This window comes from Pan troglodytes, chromosome 18 (genome assembly GCF_028858775.2).
Source record: "Pan troglodytes isolate AG18354 chromosome 18, NHGRI_mPanTro3-v2.0_pri, whole genome shotgun sequence".
Classification (NCBI taxonomy): domain Eukaryota; kingdom Metazoa; phylum Chordata; class Mammalia; order Primates; family Hominidae; genus Pan; species Pan troglodytes.
In genome coordinates this window covers 30,734,713-30,755,071 of record NC_072416.2, presented here as the reverse complement: position 1 = coordinate 30,755,071, position 20,359 = coordinate 30,734,713, and the positions used below count along the sequence as shown (strand labels likewise).

At 43.6% G+C, this 20,359-nt stretch overlaps 1 protein-coding gene across 7 annotated transcripts in view; it reads left to right on the top strand.

Annotated features, from left to right (window-relative positions):
* Positions 1–20,359, top strand: part of XPO6 (exportin 6) — a 114,019-nt gene that overhangs the window by 78,419 nt on the left and 15,241 nt on the right. For all 7 annotated transcript variants that reach the window (XM_054669057.2, XM_016929688.4, XM_016929685.4 and 4 more), the window contains 4 exons: positions 1,178–1,247; positions 7,713–7,872; positions 11,811–11,903; positions 16,100–16,244. In XM_054669057.2, the coding sequence (XP_054525032.1) occupies positions 1,178–1,247; positions 7,713–7,872; positions 11,811–11,903; positions 16,100–16,244 (468 nt within the window). The remainder of the gene's footprint in view (positions 1–1,177; positions 1,248–7,712; positions 7,873–11,810; positions 11,904–16,099; positions 16,245–20,359) is intronic.

Below are 20,359 nucleotides of genomic sequence, written 5' to 3'. Positions count from 1 at the left end.
GCCAGGCCGAGTGGGAGCTGTTACTTATAGAAGTTACATTGCTGAAAAGCTGGCCTTTGTAAAGCTCACTCTTGGCAAATTGCTAGCTTTCTCTGCGTGTGTCTATACGTGCTGGAATCTTTAGTTGTAAGGATTGATTCCCTTCCCTGTGTGGTGCGTGTTATTCAAAGAGATTTCATTAAATTCATCACTTCTTCAAGGCAAGGCAGTTATTAGGGTAATTCTTTTTTTTTTTTTTTCGAGACGGAGTCTCACGCTGTCTCCCAGGCCGGAGTGTGCAGTGGCGTGATCTTGGCTCACTGCAACCTCCACCTACTGGGTTCAAGCAATTCTCCTGCCTCAGCCTCCCGAATAGGTGGGACTACAGGAGCTCACCACCACACCCAGCTAACTTTTTGTATTTTTAGTGGTGACGGGGTTTCACCGTGTTAGCCAGGATGGTCTCGATCTCCTGACCTCGTCGTCTGCCCGCCTCTGCCTCCCAGAGTGCTGGGATTTACAGGCGTGAGCCACCGCCCCTGGCCATAGGGTCATCTTTTGCATTGAATGACCCAGCTATACTTGTGTTCTCTTCTGGAAAGCTTCGTACTTTGCTATCTGCCTTTCTTAGGGGCCAGTCACGTTTTAATCTTACTGGTGAGTGTAGCAGCTTGAGAAAGAAAGATGCAGCTCCGGTTATGACGTTCTGACCGCTACTTGAGCCAGGGAACTGACTTCCAAATAATTTGGCCCATCTTATCACTTTACCATGTGCTTAATAAGGCATAGCTGACATTTCTCTCAAGGTAGAGGTTCCCTTGGATTTGAAGGGAGATATGGTCCCTTCTCAGAGTTCTAGAAGGTGTAGGTCATTTCAGGGTTTGATCTCCTCTATTAGGAACGTAAGAGTCATACCACAGTGTCCTTTGCTTTTTTTTTTTTTTTTTAAAAAAAGGGTTGAACTAATACGTTTTCTTTCTTATTCTGTGTATTAATTGGCGGTTTCAATTATAGAAACTAGTTGGGGGGCACTGAAAGGGGGGTCATAGCTTTTTAGCTGCATTTAAAGGTTCCTAGAGAAAAGGTTTTGATCCTGTTCCTCGCACCATAGTTACGTGTTATGTTGTAATGTTAAAATGCTATTAAAACTTGCATTTATGGCTTAAAATTTTTGTTGTTGTTGTTTCTTTGTTTTCAGTTCCCTGTTCTTCAGGACAATTTAGAAGTTTATTTGGGATTACAACAGTTTATAGTCACTTCAGGGTCAGGTAAACTGGTTTTTATTTTCTAATTTAACCAAACATTCAAAAAACCATCGGACTGATATTTCATTACTGCTGCCGTTGCTGTCGGAACATGATTTCTTCACTGCAGCCTCCCCACTGGCATCTCTCCCCACTTCGAAACAGGGAACGTTTTTAAAGGCTTATGATAAAAAGCTGTGGGGGAGGTAAAAGATGAGGTCATGACAGTGTATTCCAAGGAGGTGTTTGGAAAAGAAACTGATTTGGAGTAAAGAGACAGGACTTACTAAAAAGCCTCTAATTAGTTTCCTTATGTCCTTTCAACCAGCAGGTGTACTAGGGAGAACATGGCCTTGTGCTTTCTTGCTTCCTGCTCACTTTAGAATTGGAAGGCCATAGTGCAGCTCATGGCCTGTGGTCCCCCCGCCCCCTGCAGCTGTTGCAAATGGCCCCAGGGGCTCTGACCAGAGCTGGTTGAAAAGGCTTTTGGCTGCTGTTTACAGGCCCTGCCTGCTTGGGGTTTAGGGTTAGTTTGCTTTGTTATTTTGTTGATAACAATAATAGTAATAGCTTCCATTTGTAGCTCTCATTACATGCCAGGCACTGTGTTATTGACTTATGTTACTTAATTCTCTCCATCGTCCTGTGAGGTGTAAGTGCTGTTACTAGTTACCCCTGTTTTACATAAGAGGAAATTGATGTTCAGAGATGTTAATTTACCCAGGGTCCCATGGCTTTGTTGGTACAAGTCGCATGATGGTATAATAGGGAATGACAAAATGTTGAAATAGCTAACATCTGACATTCATTTTTGTCAACTGAAAACACCAGTAACTGAAAGCCACATGTGTCCTCCCTGCCCCATCAGCTGCTATGCACCACTCTCACTGCCCTTCCTTCTTCCCAGCATGCTTCTTATGGGATCTGTCCCGGCTCTGGTGTGCAGCCCCTGTGTTGGGTAACTGTTGTTTCAGCCCAGCACAGAGCCGCCCAGTGTGCAGCCCATCTCCTGGATGAGCTTGTGATTCATGGCAGAGCCTCCACAGGAGCCTTTTTCCGAGGCTGTCCTTGGTGGTTTGTGATGGCTGGTTTCCATGACTATATAAGCTTCTAAATAATCTAGTGGGCCCCAGGAGGCTGATGGGCCTTGGCATGCCCCGAACGTAGGCCCTGACTTTGTAGATAGGGTAAGAAATTTAAAAAGACAAAGCTTTAAAAAGACACTTTCAAAACAAACATGCTTATAAAATGTGCTGTCACCACTAATGAAAATCATTTGGCTGTGTAGAAGTGCTACAGATGTTTCCAGAAGCCATTTTTGGGAATAATCGTGCCCAGGTGGTCTTTCCTTCAGGACCACTATTCAAATTAGAATGTACTCAGGACCCTGAAGACACTGTTCTTGATCTATTAAAAAAATCAAGCAGGTGTTCTTTCCTCCCCCACACTGACCCTTCAGTGTCCTGTTTACTTTTGTAAAAGCCGGTGTTTTTACATTCTGTTGTGTCTGTCTTTAGGTGAAAGTCTAGTGAATCTGAAACTCTATTTCTGGGACATAGCTGATAATTCTGAGCTCTTCTCCCTAGAAGGATAATGTGATTTATTTTTTCCTATCCGCATACCTGCTTTCACTAAAGCCTGTTTACTGGCAATTTCACAGAACTCGGCTCTTCCAGATCATTTATAAATCTCATCCTCAGCACTGATTCTTGGCTTGTACTCCAGTGGCAAAACCTCTCAGGCCAGAAAAATGCTTATTTCCTGTTTTAAAACGAGCTCTCTCATCCATGACAAAGCATTCCCCAATTTTTGGTGGCTCAGAAGCCAAGTTTCCAGTGCAAAGGCTATTAACAAATGGAAACTCTGAGTACATTTTTTCCCCTGGTTCCCATAGCCATTTACCCCCTCAAATAACCTCCATGCCACACCAGTCAGTCAGCCTCATGACCCTCAGCAGAAACTGTGCCCCTCTCATCCCTGATAGGCTCTGGGCCTTCCTTCATTTGCATTTACTTTCTAGCCCAGCCTTTAGTTCTTGGGTCTCCTCTGGAGCCTGTGTAAATGGGCGCCAGCCGCGATTCTTGTCTACTCCTGGTGCTGTGACCGTGTATGACAACGGGATGCACATTTTGGCCAGCAGTGAGGCCTGCAGTGTGGTTACCCAGCCTGGAAGGCTCCCACTTTTGCTTTTGTCAGAGCAGTTGGATTCAGAAGATCTTGTGCTTCTCACTGTTTCCCTTCCTGCTGCTGAGCCTGCCTCCACTTCCCTGTCAAGACCAAGGCACAGCTTGTCTTGCTGGGCCACGTTGGTTGCTCTGTGCTGCTCTGGCTCCTGGCAGGTCATCCTTTGCTCCCTCTGTCTTTTCTACCTTATGTGGGTTAAGAAACCCTCATTGGTGGTGTTCCCCTTGCACAGCATTGACGTCCGTATGTGACCCCAAAGCCTCCATTCTGTATTTGACTTCTGCCACCCCTCATTGACATCTTCCTTCATTGAGACAGTATTTCTCCTCTAAGTAACCCTTTAACTTTTCTGGTTACCCATGCAAACTTTCCTGTCTAAGGGATTATTTTGCCTACAACATTTTATATAAGATTTTTAGACTTAAATTGTTTGTTCTGCTTGGGTCTGTTTATGATTTATGATTATGATTTGTTCTCTCAGAGGGAAATGCCTGAATGCTAATTTTTAGAACTCCCTCAACTCCTCAAAAAGAGAAGACTAAATTATGTTTAAGACTTTTTTTTCCCCTAGGGCAGTGAATTGTCAAGGAGCTGTTCTTTGGATGTGGCTTAGGTCATACCTAGACAGCTTTAGAATGACTTGGTTTGTGGAAGATAGGACTTTCGTGTGGCCATGGTGTTTTGTGCCTCCAAACCTTTCAGCATTATTCTCATCTGAAGGTTCTACCTTGCAGATGTCCTGTGCTTTTGGGGGGAAATCTAAGCCTTGACCAGACAGAAGAAAGTGTGGGTGGATCTGAACAGCTTTTCACAGTGGGACACTGGCCTATCCCCTCAAGTTTACTTGATGCCCTGCGTGACTTTTGTGGTGGTGAAATTAGGTTTCTAGGCTGAAGGAGGGGGTGTCAAGGGTAGAGAATTTGATTTGGGGTATTTATTGCCCATGCGATTGTCTGCCTTGCAGATAGAACAGGAAAGAACCAGCTGTACTTTTGATGAACATGGATCTTAGATGCACATATGTGTGAAGTGGAACTGTATGGAATTGCAGTTTTGTTGGGTCGGAAGTGATCAAGTGTCAACAGTTTCATATTGTTCAAACTCACAGTTTAAAACACACACCCAGCACTTCCAAGCTGTTTTCCATCCTGGGTACTGGATGCTAGGTACCCATAGTTGTCATCCTAGGTACTGCTCTTTGCTAGACAAAATAGGACAAGTTCAGAGGGGAGGGATCAGGATGGCAAGGATTCTCAGGAGGGTAATGAGGGGTTACATCCCCAGGGCTATCATGCTGTCAGCAGGCTTTGGCTTGTTCTGTGTTCTGCCCTCAAGGAGTGGGCCAGGGGTGATGAGCAATCACAGGGAGATTTACTTTACCCGTGTTTGTGACCAGAGATGGAAGGGCTCCCTTGAGCTCCCTAGCATTCAGCGGAGGTCCAGAAAGAGGCTGAAGGGCCGGGTGTGCAGGGGAAGTGCTGGGCAGAGGGGACGGCTTGGTCAGGGCGACTTTTAAGCTCTCTAGTAATTGTCTATTAAGGATCATACTCAAATGGAAACTTGATTTAGGGTAGTGTTTTGGTTTGGTTTTTAAAACAAATACAGTGTTCCCCTTGTACACTTAAAATACTTAAGAAGCTTGTTCTCAGGTATTCAGCGGGTACCTAGTTGAAGGAATTGGATACTATAGAGAAGTTGGAAACTGGTGGTCAGGGTAGAGCCTGGGGGGAGGTGGAGGTGCGAAATGAAGGTTGAGCATGTGGAGAGTGCCAGGGGCTGCCGAAGCGGACTCAGTGACCTCCAGTGTTGCTCTGAGAAAGAAAAGCTGGCCTCCCCTCTTTTTGGGCCTGTACTATGCCATACCCAGTGTCAGGGTGTATTTTTCATTAGAGTTTATTCCCACAGAGCCCTGAGGTCTGGTTGGTGTGCAGAGGAAGAGCAGGTTTTAGAAGTCAACCCTGGGAGTTGGTTGCATAGATATAACCTTGAAAATCCCATTGACATTCAGAGGGTGTATAATTTTGGCACTTCAGTTAACTGAGAGATTGGGGCTGTCTCTTTTTGTAGCCCGTGAAGTCTGTGTTCCCTTTCATACAACCAGTGTGATGAAAATCCCTCTCAGTTCATTGGTTCCATGAGTTCGTCTGGCTGGGTGGGATGGTCATTCTGTTGCTGTGGTTGGAGGAGCTGGCTTACTCATTAGCTGCACCCACAGCCTCTTCAGGGCTGCCATCTTGTTTCTGCGCCAGGGCACTGCTGTCCTTGTGGAGTGGAGGAGGCAGGAGCAGGTGATTTGGGACAGGTCAAAACCAGCCTTTGTCACTGGCCCTCTCTGTCTGAGGTCCTTCCATGAGTTACCTCTTCTTTCGTTCTCCTGCTCCTTAAGATGTGGCCCTCTGTCCCCTCTTCCAGCCTCGTGTCTTCCTTTGGGGGCTGTCGCAGGCACTGTTGCGAGCCTCATCCCTTGACGTTGGTGGCGGATCGAGGCATTCAGCCTGCTACTTCATTTGCCACGTGCTTTGTAGGTGTCCACCCTTCCTTTCTGCAGGTGCCACCCATCTGTGTTTACTGTCAGTAATACATGCCAGTATTCCCAGGGACAGGGTGAGGAAGGAAGCTGCCTGGGACTCCCTGTCCTGCTCTAGTTTGCCGTCTGTTCTGTTGCATCTAAATCATTCATACATTTACGGTCACTCACTCTGTACCAGCTGCTGTGCTGGCTGCTGGACATAGCTGCTCACCACGAGGGATTTTGTGGTCAGTAAGGAGATGGACTTGTAAATCATCGGTTTATCTCCTTATGGGCACGGGTGCCAAGGAGGAAGGCAGGAGTGGGGAGGCCCCACAGAGACAGGATGCCCCTGAGAGGCTGGAGGCTATGTAGGAGCTTGCAAAGCTTGGGTGGGCAGAGGATGACATGATCAGCAGTCTAGGCAGAGGCACAGAGACATGAGGCTCTGGGGAATTACTAGTGGATCTGGATGACATAGTGGCATAGTAGAAGGTGGCGAGGCCACGAGAGACCTGAGTTGATACTGGAGAGTCTAGGCTCTCTCCTTTTAGCAGGAGAGAGCCTCCAGAGGCTTCAGCACCTGCTTCAGGGGAGCTGCAAGCTTAGTCTGGGCTCTGGGAAGCTGATTTTGGAGCACAGCGGGAGGAGGGTTGGTGGTGATCAGTGTGAGGAGGAGGGTTGGTGATGACCAGTGTGAGTCTCGCCTCCTAAGAGACAGGAGAGAACTGAAGTAGGGGGAGGGAGCAGGTGTGGAAAGTACCCAGGGAGTTCTGGGATCGTAGGTGCCCTAGTTACGGTGCCCTAGTGGTGTTACCACCCCACCCTCATTCCTGCTGTGTCAGTGAGAAGGACTTGAATCAGACCTGCAGGTCTCTGTTCCTGCAGGTTTCTGAAAATTCTTACTATCTTTTGTGGACATTTGTGAAGAGAGGGATCCAAAAACCAAGGAAGTGACCGAATCAAGGGAGGATGTTTTGTCCATCTTAGCATCCTCCTTGTTCAGTTTGAAGAAGTTGTGTTGAAAAGTAAGGAAATTTCAGACCTTAGTAAGTCACTAGTTCTTTGTTATTTTATAATAATTAGAAATACTGAACAATGTTCTGTAGCTTAGAGGGTTATATATTTTAACATGGCCCTTGTAATAGTGATACTGAGGCTTAGGAGGGTTGTATGAGGCACTGAGCCCAGAAGTGGCGGGGAATCTGTGTCTTCGGAATCCAAGTCCCATACTCTTTATTTCATACTGTGTCACCTCCCAGCCTTCAGGGGTGGAGTGCTGAGTGTACCTCTCCTCTCTTAGCAGGGGCGGGTCCTAACTGTTGGTCCATGGAAATTTCATTCTGAGATAGGGCCCTATCCTAAAGGAACCAGATTTGGAGTCACATAGACTCAGCGTAGAACACCAGCCTTGCCCCGGAAATGTGACACGTGCTTGGCAAGTGCCTGGGCCTCCCTGGGTGTGCCTCCTTGTATGTAACAGTGATGGTGTCAGGACCTTACAGGGTCAAAAGGAATCAGATCAGGGGCTCCCTCCACGTTAGCACACTCCAGGCTGTCTGCCCCTTCCCACAACTCTGTCTCTGTCCCTGGACTCTGGAGCACAAACGTGTAGTGTTAGGTGGATACCGGGCCCAGTTTCCCTGCTCAGTACTGGGAAGCAGCCCGTGGGTTGCTTTGTTTCGCGAATTGGTTTTGCTGCTGGTTTTGCTGTGTGTGGCTTGCTGGACGAGCTGTTATCTGTAGTATCTAAAGCGTGGTCTTAGTGAAAAACTGTCTGGCGTGTTGTGTTCCAGGACACAGGTTGAACATCACGGCGGAGAACGACTGCCGGCGGCTGCACTGCTCCCTGAGAGACTTGAGCTCCCTGCTGCAGGCCGTGGGCCGCCTGGCCGAGTACTTTATCGGGGATGTGTTTGCTGCACGGTTCAATGATGCCCTCACAGTCGTGGAAAGGTAGGCTGGCAGTTACCTTATGGAGCTGTTCCTTCTTCAGAGTTCAGCTTTACCTTCTTGTGTGAGGGGCAGCATATTGCCAAATAGCTTCTGCTCTGGCCCCGGGTAAATCTAGGCTCTGCCACATACAAGCTGATATGGAACAAATTACTTAACCTCTCTGAACTTCAGGTCCCTCATTTACAATATGAAGTAGATGTTGTTTCCTGTAGGTTTAGTGTGAGAATTAAATGAGATAAAGCACTTAGCACTGTGCCTAGCACATAACAAAACGCCTGATAAGCTATTTAAGGTATTGTTTCTTTGAAGATCTTGTGTATAAATGTAAACACAGTTGTAGACCCAGGAGAAACCAGGAGAGGTCAGTCTTCATGTCTTTCCTCATAGGATAAAGAGATATTAAGAAAGCCCTACTGATAAGGAGTCAACTCCACTGTCCAAGTAGGCAGCTAGATGCACAGGGTGCTTTTTGTGTTTTTTCCAGTCCCATTAGGGCCTCGGGAGTGAAAGCTGGGTAGCCTCCACGCCTGGCCCGAAAGGTGGTTCCCAGTCTTTCACCACTGGGCTCCTTTTCTTCTCCTTCCTCTTGGGTCTCACACCAGGTTTACAGATGCACTTGTTGAGGAACCCTTGATTCTACTCAGTCAGCAGTCCCTCCTCCCTTTCTCCCCTCGAAAAACCCAAGATGTAAGTGACAGGACATTTAGATCATTTCAAGGCAGCTGTTGAATTGGTTAGATCAAAACTGAGTAGATGTGGATCCAGCCCAAAGCCAAGACACCTGATGCTTCGACTGGCCCAGCAGCCGCATCACTGGTGACGTGCAGAGGGGAAGTGAGCCTCAGGAGCCTGGGTGCATGCATGCCAGACTTCACTGCCACATCTTAGCTGAAAAGCAAAGATAGCCAAGGGGCTTAAATCCCTTAAAAGCCAGATTCATATTAATAATAAAAACAGCACACAGTAGTAGGACATTTTCTGTGTTTTTGCACATGGTCTTTCATTTTGTTCTGTACTTTGAGAGACAGGCATTGCCGTTTTATTGTTGAGTAAGTACATTGTGGCTCAGTGATGTGAGTGCCTTGCCTCGGTTCACACAGTCTTTGAGAGGGAGAGTGGATTTTAACAGTTTCCTGGGTCCACATGTTGTGCTCTTTCCAAACCGTAGCGTTTGTATTGCCAGTCCGTTCCTCCTCCTCTTCTTGTACTGGGCCCATTTGCACTGAGGTTTAGCGGGGATAAGACATGTTTTTCTGTCTGAAATCCAAAGATAAGTCCATTATTTGAACTTACTCTGTTAAGCAATATAAATATATCTTATCTGTTCAGTTGGCGGGGCTCAGTGGCTCACGCCCGTAATCCCAACACTTTGGGAGGCTGAGGCGGGCAGATCACCTGAGGTCAGGAGTTCAAGACCAGCCTAACCAATATGATGAAACCCCATCTCTACTAAAAATACAAAAATTAGCCGGGCGTGGGGGCATGCGCCTGTAATCCCAGATACTCAGGAGGCTGAGACAGGAGAATCGCTTGAACCCGGGAGGCGGAGGTTGCAGTGAGCTGAGATCGCGCCAGTGCACTCCAGCCTGGGCAACAAGAGTGAAACTCCGTCTCAAAAAAAAAAAAAAAAAAAAAAGGTATATCTGTCAGTCATCTCAACTTTGTAGTGAGATGATGTCTCAAAGATCCTGAATCATTTGGTAGGTCCCTATCTTTCTGCACTGCTTAGATTTCCAAGCCCAGTGCTTAAACATACTTGTTATTAATATTTTGTCTTCATTTAGAATAAAATGTGAGAGAAGGCTCTTGTTATGACTACATGACCTTAATAGCCAGTATGATTAGCAGTGTTTTCATTTATTGGTTACATAAAACAAAGCTAATATTAGAACTGCTAAACACAGACACATTAAAAGATGTTTGGAAATGCATTTTTAGTGTAGAACAGGATTTAAACACCAGGTGCATATTGGTATATTGTTTTCTGATAATAACTGTTCTGATCACGAGGACTTCGTGGGACTTTGGGAACCTTACTTCTTTTGCCCTCACTTTCTTGACTGACCGGAAGTGCTCCTTTTTGATTGCTTTCTCATTGCTCCCCAGCAATCAGAAATACAAATACAAGTTTGTATTTATAACAAGTTCCTTAGTTGATTGTTACGCTGGGACAAAGACAAACACTGCCATCCCTGACATCCATTTCCAGGTTTCCACGCAGAGTAGGCAGAGAGAAACTAGCCAGGTCTTGGGTTTTTTCCCCTTCACTCAGAAAGGAATGTCTTTCAACTCCAGGCGTGGTGGCTAACCTGTAATCCCAGCACTTTGGGAGGCTGAGGTGAGCAGATCGCTTGAGTCCAGGAATTCAAGACCAACCTGGACAACATGACGAAACCTGTCTCTACTAAAAAGACAAAAAAATTTAGCTGGGTGTGGTGGCATGCGCCTGTAGTCCCCGCTATGGGAGGGGGCGCTGAGGCGGGAGGATCACTTGAGCCCCGGAAGTCTAGGCTGCAGTGAGCCAAGATCACTACAATCCTCCGGCCTGGTTGACAGAGCAAGACCCTTTCTCAAAAAAAGGAGGAGAGAAAGGAATGTTGTCCTGTCTGTAATGAAAGAGGCATTTCCCATTTCCTACTAGATAGAGCTATTAGTTATTGTGTTTAATGCTCGTTAGTATCCAGTGAGCCCTTGAGCAACCAGTGGGCTCAACAGCTTGCTTCTGAAAGAATTGTACTTGAACATAAAACACCTCCACCTATTCTAGAAACATTTGCTCCTTTCATCTGCCTCCTCCAAAGTTTTATCAAACATTTTCAAATTTGAAGAAAAGTTGAAAGAATTGTACAGGGAATACACATATACCCACCACATAGATTCTATGGTGGACAGTTTGCTGTATTTTCTTTATTATGTATCAACCCATCTGAAACATTTCCTTTTAAAAATGATTTTAAATAAAAGCTAAGATGGTTTTATCATTATCAAATTTTATAGAAAAGCCCATGTCATCCTATTTCGATAAACTGCCAAAAGAGCAGTTTTTTTTTTTTAAAAACAAAACGAAACAAAACAAAACAAACAAACAGGATTTTGGTCTTGTTCTGTTACCCAGGCTGGAGTGCAATGGCATGATCCTGGCTTAGTCCATCCTCAGCCTCCTGGGCTCAAGCAGTCCTCCCTACTTAGCCTCTCCCAAGTAGCTGAGACTACAGGCATGTGCCACCACATCTGGATAAAATTTTAAAAGACAGGGTCCTACTTTGTTGTCCAGGCTGGTCTTGAACTCCTGGACTCAAGTGATCCTCCCACCTTGGCCTCCCAAAGTGCTGGGATTACAGGCATGAGCAACCACATTCTGCATGCTTTTTAAGAACTATTTTTTATTCTCCTCATTTATAAAACATTATATATTAATTGTAGATAATTTGGAAATGCAGAAAAATAGAGGGAAAAAAATCATCCATGATCTACCCACTCTATCCTCCCCCTAAAACAAGTGGTACCAATAAGCATGTTTTGGTGACACTTCTTCCCGCCTGTCTTCTGTTAATAGATGAACATTCACGATGTATTCTGTATGTATATTTAGTACAACCATGTCATGTTTAAAACATCCTGAATATTTATCATTAAATATGCCTCTAAGCATGGTTTTTATTGTATATATTGCATTGTATTACCTCCTCTGGGTTGGATATTTATATTGTTTTCAAAGTTTTTGACACCTTCAATAAGGCTTTAGTTAATATGCTTGTATATAAATCTTTATGCATATCTCAGATTATTTCCTTGGCATAAAATCGAAAGTCTAGTCTTGATTCTTTTTTGTATATGGAGGAAGTCTGCCCTTACGCTCTTTGGTACCAGCCTTGTCTGTTTTGTCTGTCTTAGTTCATAAGCTGAATGTTCTTGTTTACCTGCCTCTTTGCCAACAGGTTGGTCAAAGTCACTCTGTACGGATCTCAGATAAAATTGTACAACATTGAAACTGCTGTGCCATCAGTATTGAAACCTGACCTCATTGATGTGTAAGTCTAGAGTTTGATGTTTGTGCATTTTTAGGAAAGACCTTGCCCCCAATCTCCAAATAATTTGATTGAGAAAAAGGAACAGTAGTGGCTGCCATGAATCAGGGAAAAACTCTTAAACTGCAAACCTAGAAAGAGAGAGAGATTTTTTTGACTATATGTCTGGGGCAGAGGTGGTTGGAGAAAGTGGAATTAGGTAAGTGAGAGCTGGGATGGAGATTCTATGGAGTAGGCATTTCAGGAGGAAAGAACAGTACAGGCTGAGACAGTCACACAGGCAGGAGGTGGCTACTCCATGTAGTGCAAGAAGAGACTGGATAGGTGTGTTGGGACTAATGGGAAACACCTCAGATGCCATCAGTCTTTCCTGTAGATCATTGACTAAAACTGTAGGATACTGTAGGATGCAGAAGAATGCTTGGGGAACACGTTTCTCAGAGATTCTGATTTTAGCAGAATGGCATAAGGCCATAAGGCTTGGGTATTTGCGTATTAAACAAGAACCCCAGGTTATTTTGAAACAGGACATCTAGAGACCACACTCTCTACCTACAGAAACTCTACAGATAACATGGGATGCTGTCAGGAAAGTGACATATGGAAGGACAGGGACAGGAGATGGGCAGTATCCCAGAGATTTCACTGCCCAGAAGACTTGCTTTAGATGAGAGCAGGGGGTTGGCAAACTATGGCCTTTGCCAAATCTGGCTTACTGACTGCTTTTGTAAATAAAGTTTTATTGAAACACAGCTACATTGATTTACATACGGTCTGGGAGTGGTTTTGCGCTATAGCAGCAGAGTAGAGTAGCTGTGACAGTGTGTATGTATGCCCTGCAAATCTGAAAATATATACACTCGGGTTTTTACAGAAAAGGTCTGCCGACTCCTGCTGTAGAGCATTCTTGAGCTGCAGATTAGATAAACGATGGAAAGAGAATCTTACTTACTATGGTGGTTTTAAACTTTTAAAAAATATATTGCTTTCCCTTTTGAGAATTTAGAGAAAGTTGTAAAGCATCTCCCAAGAAAGATGCCAGTTTCCTTATAAATACAACAACTTGTACACATTTTGGGAGTTTCAGAGCCCCTCCTTTCAGCCTTGAGGAGCTCTACAGATGTGCTAGATTGACTGAAATTCTTACTCCTAAGGCTGACTTTGATGTCCTTTCACCTTATTTTGGTATTTAGAACTTAAAGGGTAATGTGATTTTAAATATAAAATAAAATTTTAAATGTAAAATACAAAATAACTGTGTGGTCACTATGAATTTCAAACTTTCAGTAACTATATTTTCTTACTTTAAAGTACTAGCATATTTTCTTACCCAACTGCTAATTTTGAAAAAGTTCAAACCTATAGAAAATGGGAAAAACAGGCGAATAAGCACCTATGGACCCTTAGCCTAGAGTAACCAATTACAAATTGGCTTTTGTTTCTTGTGCCCTCTCTGCACACAATACATGATTATTATTATTATTATTATTTTGCTGAGCCATTTGAAAATAAACTGCATGGCTGAACGTGATGATTCATACCTGTAATCCCAGCATTTTGGGAGGCCGACGCAGGCGGATCACTTGAGGTCAGGAGTTCAAGTCCAGCCTGACCAACGTGGTGAAACCCTGTCTCTACCAAAAAATATAAAAATTAGCCGGGCGTGGTGGCACTTGCAGCTGTAGTCCCAACTACTCGGGAGGCTGAGCTGGGAGAGTCGCTTGAACCCGGGAGGCTGAGATCACACCACTGCTCTCCAGCCTGGGTGACAGAGTGAGACCCTGTCTCAAAAAAGAAAAGAAAGAAAATAAATTACAACATGTCACTTCACCCGTAAATCCTTCAGTGTGTGTATCCTAGAAATAAGTTCATTCAGCTCTTTAACTATGATATCATTATCAACCCTCACATAATTTAATACATACAATAATGTCATCTCATATATAGTCCATATTAAAATTTCTTCAGTTGTCCCAGGACTGTTTTTGTATCTTTTTTTTTTTCTTGGATCCAAGGTCTAACTAATCATGAGCCACACATTAAATGTATTTCCTATAGTCTAGAACAGTTCACCCAATTGTGTTTGTATGTCTGCATGTGCGTGTGTGTGTGAGAGTGACTGAGGGCCTTTTGCAGATCCAGATCTTAATTTTTTTAAAAGCATGTCCTACAATCTGGATTTGTCTAATTATTTCCATTGTATTAGATTCAGTTTAAACATTTTTAGCAAGGTTACTACATAGGCAATGATGTGCCTTTCCTCTTGCATCATGTCAGAAGGCTCTTAATATCAAATTTCCCTGTAATTGTTGATGCTGAGTTTGCTTTTAAAATGGTGTCTAGGCTGGACACACTGGCTCATGTTTGTAATCCCAGCACTTTGGGAGGTTGAGGTGGGAAGATCGCTTGAGCCCAGGAGTTTGAGAGGAGCCTGGGCAACATAGTGAGACTCTGTCCCTACCAAAAAAAAAAAAAAAAAAAAATAGCCGGACATAGTGGTGCATGCCTGTGGCCCCAGCCACTTAGAATTGCAAGCCAGGAGAATTGCTTGAGCCCAGGAGTTGGAGGCTGCGGTGAGCTATGATTGTGCCACTGCACTCCTGCCTGGGCAACAGAGCGAGACCCTGTTTCAGCAACATAAATAAGTAAATAAAGTGATATCTGCCTATATCCTAATTCTGTCTGCTGAAAGCTCCTAGAAACAGTGACACTCCAGTAGCAATCCTATCCCTTTTCCCCAGGTCTTGGTTTCTCAAATCCATTCTCCAGAGCACGTTGGAGAAAAAAGCTCAAGTCTGGGGGGGTGATGTTGGACAATCTTGCCAAGTCAGCAAGTAAGGAAGTGCTCAGTGACTGTTGGGAACATGTGAAGAGGATGCAGGACCCAGCTTGAAAGGGTTCTTCCTGGTCAAACTTGACAGTTCAGTCATCAAGAAAGAATAAGGACATTAATGAATTATACCAGTTTGAATGAAAATAATCTACTCATTCAAAGTGATTAACAGGCTAGGCCGGTGCAGTGCCTCACACCTGCAATCCCAGCCCTTTGGGAGGCCAAGGCAGAAGGATCGCTTGAAGTCAGGAGTTTGAGACCAGCCTGGCCAACATAGACCCCATCTCTACAAAAAATACGAAAATTAGCCTGGCATGGTGGCCATGGACCTGTAGTCCCAGCTACTTGGGAGGCTGAAGCAGGAGAATCACTTGAGCCCAGAAGGTTGAGGCTGCAGTGAGCCATGATCGTGCCCCTGCATGCCAGCCTGAGCAACAGAATATGACCCTGTCTCAAGTAAACAAACAGATAAACAAAAACCCAAAGTGATTAACAAAATAAGGATGAGAGGAGGGAAAGCCTCCTTTTAGAGAAGACTGCCAACTAATGAGGAGAAAAGGAAAGATAGAAAAATTACCAATTCACAACCACCAATGTAATACTGATTTAGGCAGGAGTCGTTAATAAATGCCCAAACCATGAGAAACACTGTCTTTGTGTCACCTCATAGTAGTATCACCTTACAACTTACTAATTATTACCGAAAGGGAATTACATTTAGGTATGTTGGAAGGCCTGGTGTTTTGAAGCTCCGAGACAACTGTCTCTCCTTGTTTAAGATTGATTATTATATTTGATGAATTGCGTACTTTTTTGATGTATATTTTGTTGCATGTACGATGCAGTCAGTACAGCCTTTGCTGAAACCAAACATAGTCTTTGCCGCCTCAGTTATTCCCTAGCCAGGTGGAATGTGTGGTGCAGTGGAAGCTTAAACTCCAAAATCTGACATCAAAGCTCTGTTTATAAAGCTGTCACACCTGGTAGTTGTCTACGCTTTAGTCTGCAGCTAGGAATGTTAAATTTGTACTAGTTCTGAAGTCAACACATGATCACTTAAGTTCTTTGATTTTGCTTTTATAATTTACCTTTCTCTTAGGTGAGCATGTGTCACAGAAAGATTAAATAAGATTCAGTAGACATTGACTAACTGCCTTCTGTGCTCTAGTCAGCGGTGGCAATGTTTAGATGATGAATATCTTAGTTTTTAGGTTCTACGTGAACCGGTAAATGATTTCTATGCTGTTGCCCGTGTCTTAGAACAGCAAATGCAGTGGATGCAATTCTTACCTCCTATGAAAATGAGTTGAACGCTAATATATTTTCACCTTAACCTTTAAAATCACATCTTCTTTTCTTTCTGCAGGCATGCTCAGTCCCTGGCTGCGCTGCAGGCTTACTCTCACTGGTTAGCACAGTATTGCAGTGAAGTTCACCGGCAGAACACGCAGCAGTTCGTGACACTCATCTCTACTACCATGGATGCAATCACACCTCTAATCAGCACCAAGGTCTCGAAACAGCAAAGCCTACACCTTTTATCTAACTCTGTGTCTCTCCTTCTGTTCCTATACCCATTTACTAGAAAATCTAAATATGACACAGAGTTAGACCCATAAATCTTTCTGCTGTTATACACCTGTTTTATTTCATGTTCCTTTTTAGTTGTAGCCTACATGCATTCAAATACGACTTTACTTTTTTAGTTATCTGAGTTCCACATGAATACATGCTCACTGTGAAAAAGTAAAATATCATTCAGATTTCCAGACTAAAAAGTTGTGATACCTCTGAAACATTTTCCTTCGCGCGGTAAGCACAGTTGGGCAGTGGTTGTGCAGGCACACCTCATTTTATTGCACTTCCCTTTATTGCGCTTCACAGAGACTGTGTTTTTTACAAGTTGAAGGCTTATGGCAACCCTGCATCAAGCAAATCTGTCAGCACCATTTTTTTGACAGTATTTGGTGCTTCCATGTGTTACATTTTGGTAATTGTTAGAATATTTCAGACTTTTTTGTTACTATATCTTACAGCGATTTGTGATCAGTGATCTTTAATGTTACTATTGTAATTATTTTGGAGTGCCACAAACCAAAGACTGCAAACTTGATTGATAAATGTGTGTGTTCTGACTGCTCCACTGATTGGAGGCTTCCCCATCTTCCTGTCTTTAGGCCTCCCTATTCCCTGAGCCATTTAATAACCCTACAATGACCTTTACGTGTTCGAGTGAAAGGAAGAGTCACATGTCTCTTACTTTAAATAAAAATCTAGAAATGATTAAGCTTAGTGAGGAAGGCATGTCAAAAGCCAGGATAGGCCAAAGGCTCTTTTTTTTTTTTTTTTTTGTCGTTTTTGTTGTTGTTGAGATGGAGTCTCGCTCTGTCGCCCGGGCTGGAGTGCAGTGGCGTGATCTTGGCTCACTGCAAGCTCCGTCTCCCGGGTTCATGCCATTCTCCTGCCTCAGCCTCTTGAGTAGCTGGGACTACTGGCGCCTGCCGCCTTGCCTGGCTTAATTTTTTTGTATTTTTTGTAGAGACGGGGTTTCACCATGTTAGCCAGGATGGTCTTGATCTCCTGACCTCATGATCCGCCCGCCTTGGCCTCCCAAAGTGCTGGGATTACGGGCGTGAGCCACCGCGCCCGGCCTGGCCAAAGGCTCTTGAGCCAAACAGCCAAGTTGTGAATGCAAAGGAAAAGTTCTTGGAGGAGATTAAAATTTCTGCTTCAGTGAACACATGAGTGATGAGAAAGTAGAACAGCCTTGTTGTTGATACGAGGAAGGTTTCAGTGGTTTGGATAGACCAAGCTAGCCACAACATTCCCTTAAGCCAAAGCCAAATCCAGATCAGGCCCTTCAATTCTGTGAAGGCTGAGAGAGGTGAGGAAGCTACAGAAGAAAAGTTGGAAGCTAACACAGGTTGGTTCATGAGGTTTAAGGAAAGAAGCCATTTCCAGGATGAAGCAGCAAGTGCTGATGGAGAAGCTGCAGCAAGTTCTCCAGAAGTTCTAGATCACTGCTGAAGGTGGCCATACTAAACAACAGATTTTCTGTGTAGATGCGACAGCTTTATACTGGAAGAAGGTGCCATCTGGGACTTGGATAGCTAGAGAGGAGGAGTCAGTGCCTGGCTTCAGAGGACAGGCCAACTCTCTTGTCAGGGGGCAACTGCAACTGGAGACTTCAGGTTGAAGCCAGTGCTCATGTATCATTCTGAAAATCCTAGGACCCTTAGGAATTATGCTGAATCTACTTTGCCTGTCTCTATAAATGGAACAACAAAGCCTGAATGACAGCACATCTGTTTACATCATGGTTTACTGAATATTTTAAGCTCATTATGGAGACCTGCTCAGAAAAAAAGATTCCTTTCAAAATCTGCTGATTGGCAATGCACCTGGTTACCTAAGGACTCAGATGGAGATGTTCAAAGATATTAGTTTCCATAGTTTCCATGGCTGCTCACACAACATCCATTCTGTAGTTCTGTAGCCCATGGGTCAAGGGGTAATTTTGGCTTTCAAGTCTTATTGTTTCAGAAATACGTTTCATAAGACTATAGCTGCCATAGATGGTGGTTCCTCCAGTGGATCTGGGCAAATAAACTGAAAACCTTCTGGGAAGGACTCACCATTCTAGATGCCATTAAAGACATTCATGATTCACGGAAGCAGATCAAAATATCAGCATTAATGGGAGTTTGGAAGAAGTTGGTTCCCAGCCTCATGGATGACTTTAAGGGGTTCAGGACTTCAGTAGAGAAAGTAACTGCAGATGTGGAAATAACTGGAGAACTAGAGGCGGAGTCTGAAGATGGGATGGAATTGCTGCAATCTCAGGATCAAGCTTGAACAGATGGGGACTTGTTTCTTGTAAATGATCAAAGAAAGTGGGTTTTTGAGATGGAATCAACTGGTGAAGATGCTGTGAACATTGTTGAAATAACAGAGGACTAGAATAACACATAAACTCAGTTGATGAAGCAGCATCAGGGTTTGAGAGGACTGACTCCAACTTTGAAAGAAGTTCTACTGTGGGCAAAATGCTATGAAACAGCACCGCATGCTCCAGAGAAATATTTCATGAAAGGAAGTCAATCGATGCAGCAAACTTCATTGTTGTCTTATTTTAAGTAATTGCCACAGCCACCCCAACTTTGAGCAACCACCACCCTGTTCAGTCAGCAGCAGTCACCTTCAAGGAAGACCCTTCACCAGCAAAAAGATTACCGCTCTGAAGGCTCAGATGATTGTTAGCATTTTTAGCAATAAACTACTTTTTAACTAAGATATGTACATTGTTTTCTTAGACATAATGCTATTGCACACTTTATAGACTATAGTGTAAACAAAACTTATATGCATTGGGAAACAAAAAAATTAGTGTGCCTTGCATTATTGCATAATTTGCTTTATTGTGGTGGTCTGGAGCTGAACCTGCAGTATCTCTGAGGTATGCCTGTATATCCTTCCAGACTTTTTTCTCTTTTTATGTAATAAGTAATAACTAAGTTTGTAGATAGCTGGAGATATAGCTGCTTTTGCCTAACAGTATGCCTTCGTTTTCCTTTACATATGTACAGCAACTTCAGATTTTCAAAATGTCCAGTGTTTTTTTTTTTTTTTTTTGTGAGGATGTATAATAATTTTCCTATTGCTAGAAATGAGTTCCTTTTATGTCCATCTTACATATGCTAGTGGGCCTGTAGGATAGATTCCTGGAAGTGGAATTACTGAGTCAAAGGTTATATCCATGTTAAAACTGGACAGATTCTATTATGTTATCCTCCAAGTCTGCTATATTACTAGAGCATATATGTGTTTATTCTTTGAATTTTTTTTGTAGTTTTAGTCATACATAACATTTTATACATTTTTAAACAGTGTATTGTTTCAATAACAATGTGTTGCTTTCCATAAATTTATGTTGTATTTATAATTATAACTTTGAAAATAGTCCTATCCCATCAGGAATATGTTTCATTATTTTCCTAGCCATTGCTGGACTTCTAGGCTGCCTCCCTTAAAAAATAAAAAATTATTATAAAGAATTCATGAATGTAGCTTTACCCTTTTAGGTAATCTTCTTAGAGTAAGTGGTTATAGGTAATCTTAGAGTAAGGGTTAAAGGTTAGGAATATTTTGTGACTTTGGGAAATCATAGTAATTTTTTTCCCGAAGTAATTCTGCCTGCCTTGACTTTTTGGTGTGCTGTTTTTATCTTAGTCTTACCAGCATTAGGTCCCATCTGTAACACGTTTTTCTCCTTTGCTAATTTGAAAGCAACAGTGGTAATTGAACCAAGTATTTGATAGGCATGCTGAAGGGAAAGCAGTAGGAGAGACTGGCCTGAGTGTTAAGGCACAGAAGAGTGGGGGGCTCGGGGAGATCTTGGCTCTGCTGGAGCAATTAGTGAGGTGAAGAATTCTAGGACCTGGATGACATGCCAGGGAGTGTGATTTAATTGCTGATAGGGAGCCACTGCAGACTCTGAGCTGAGAAGTGCCTGAGTTCAAGGCTGCTGGTGACTGTGAAGGAGGAATGGGAGGAGGTGATAATGGCTGCGGCAGGAGCTGTGGACATGACAGAGAAGATGGGCTTCTCTTGTAGTCATCATAGGAAA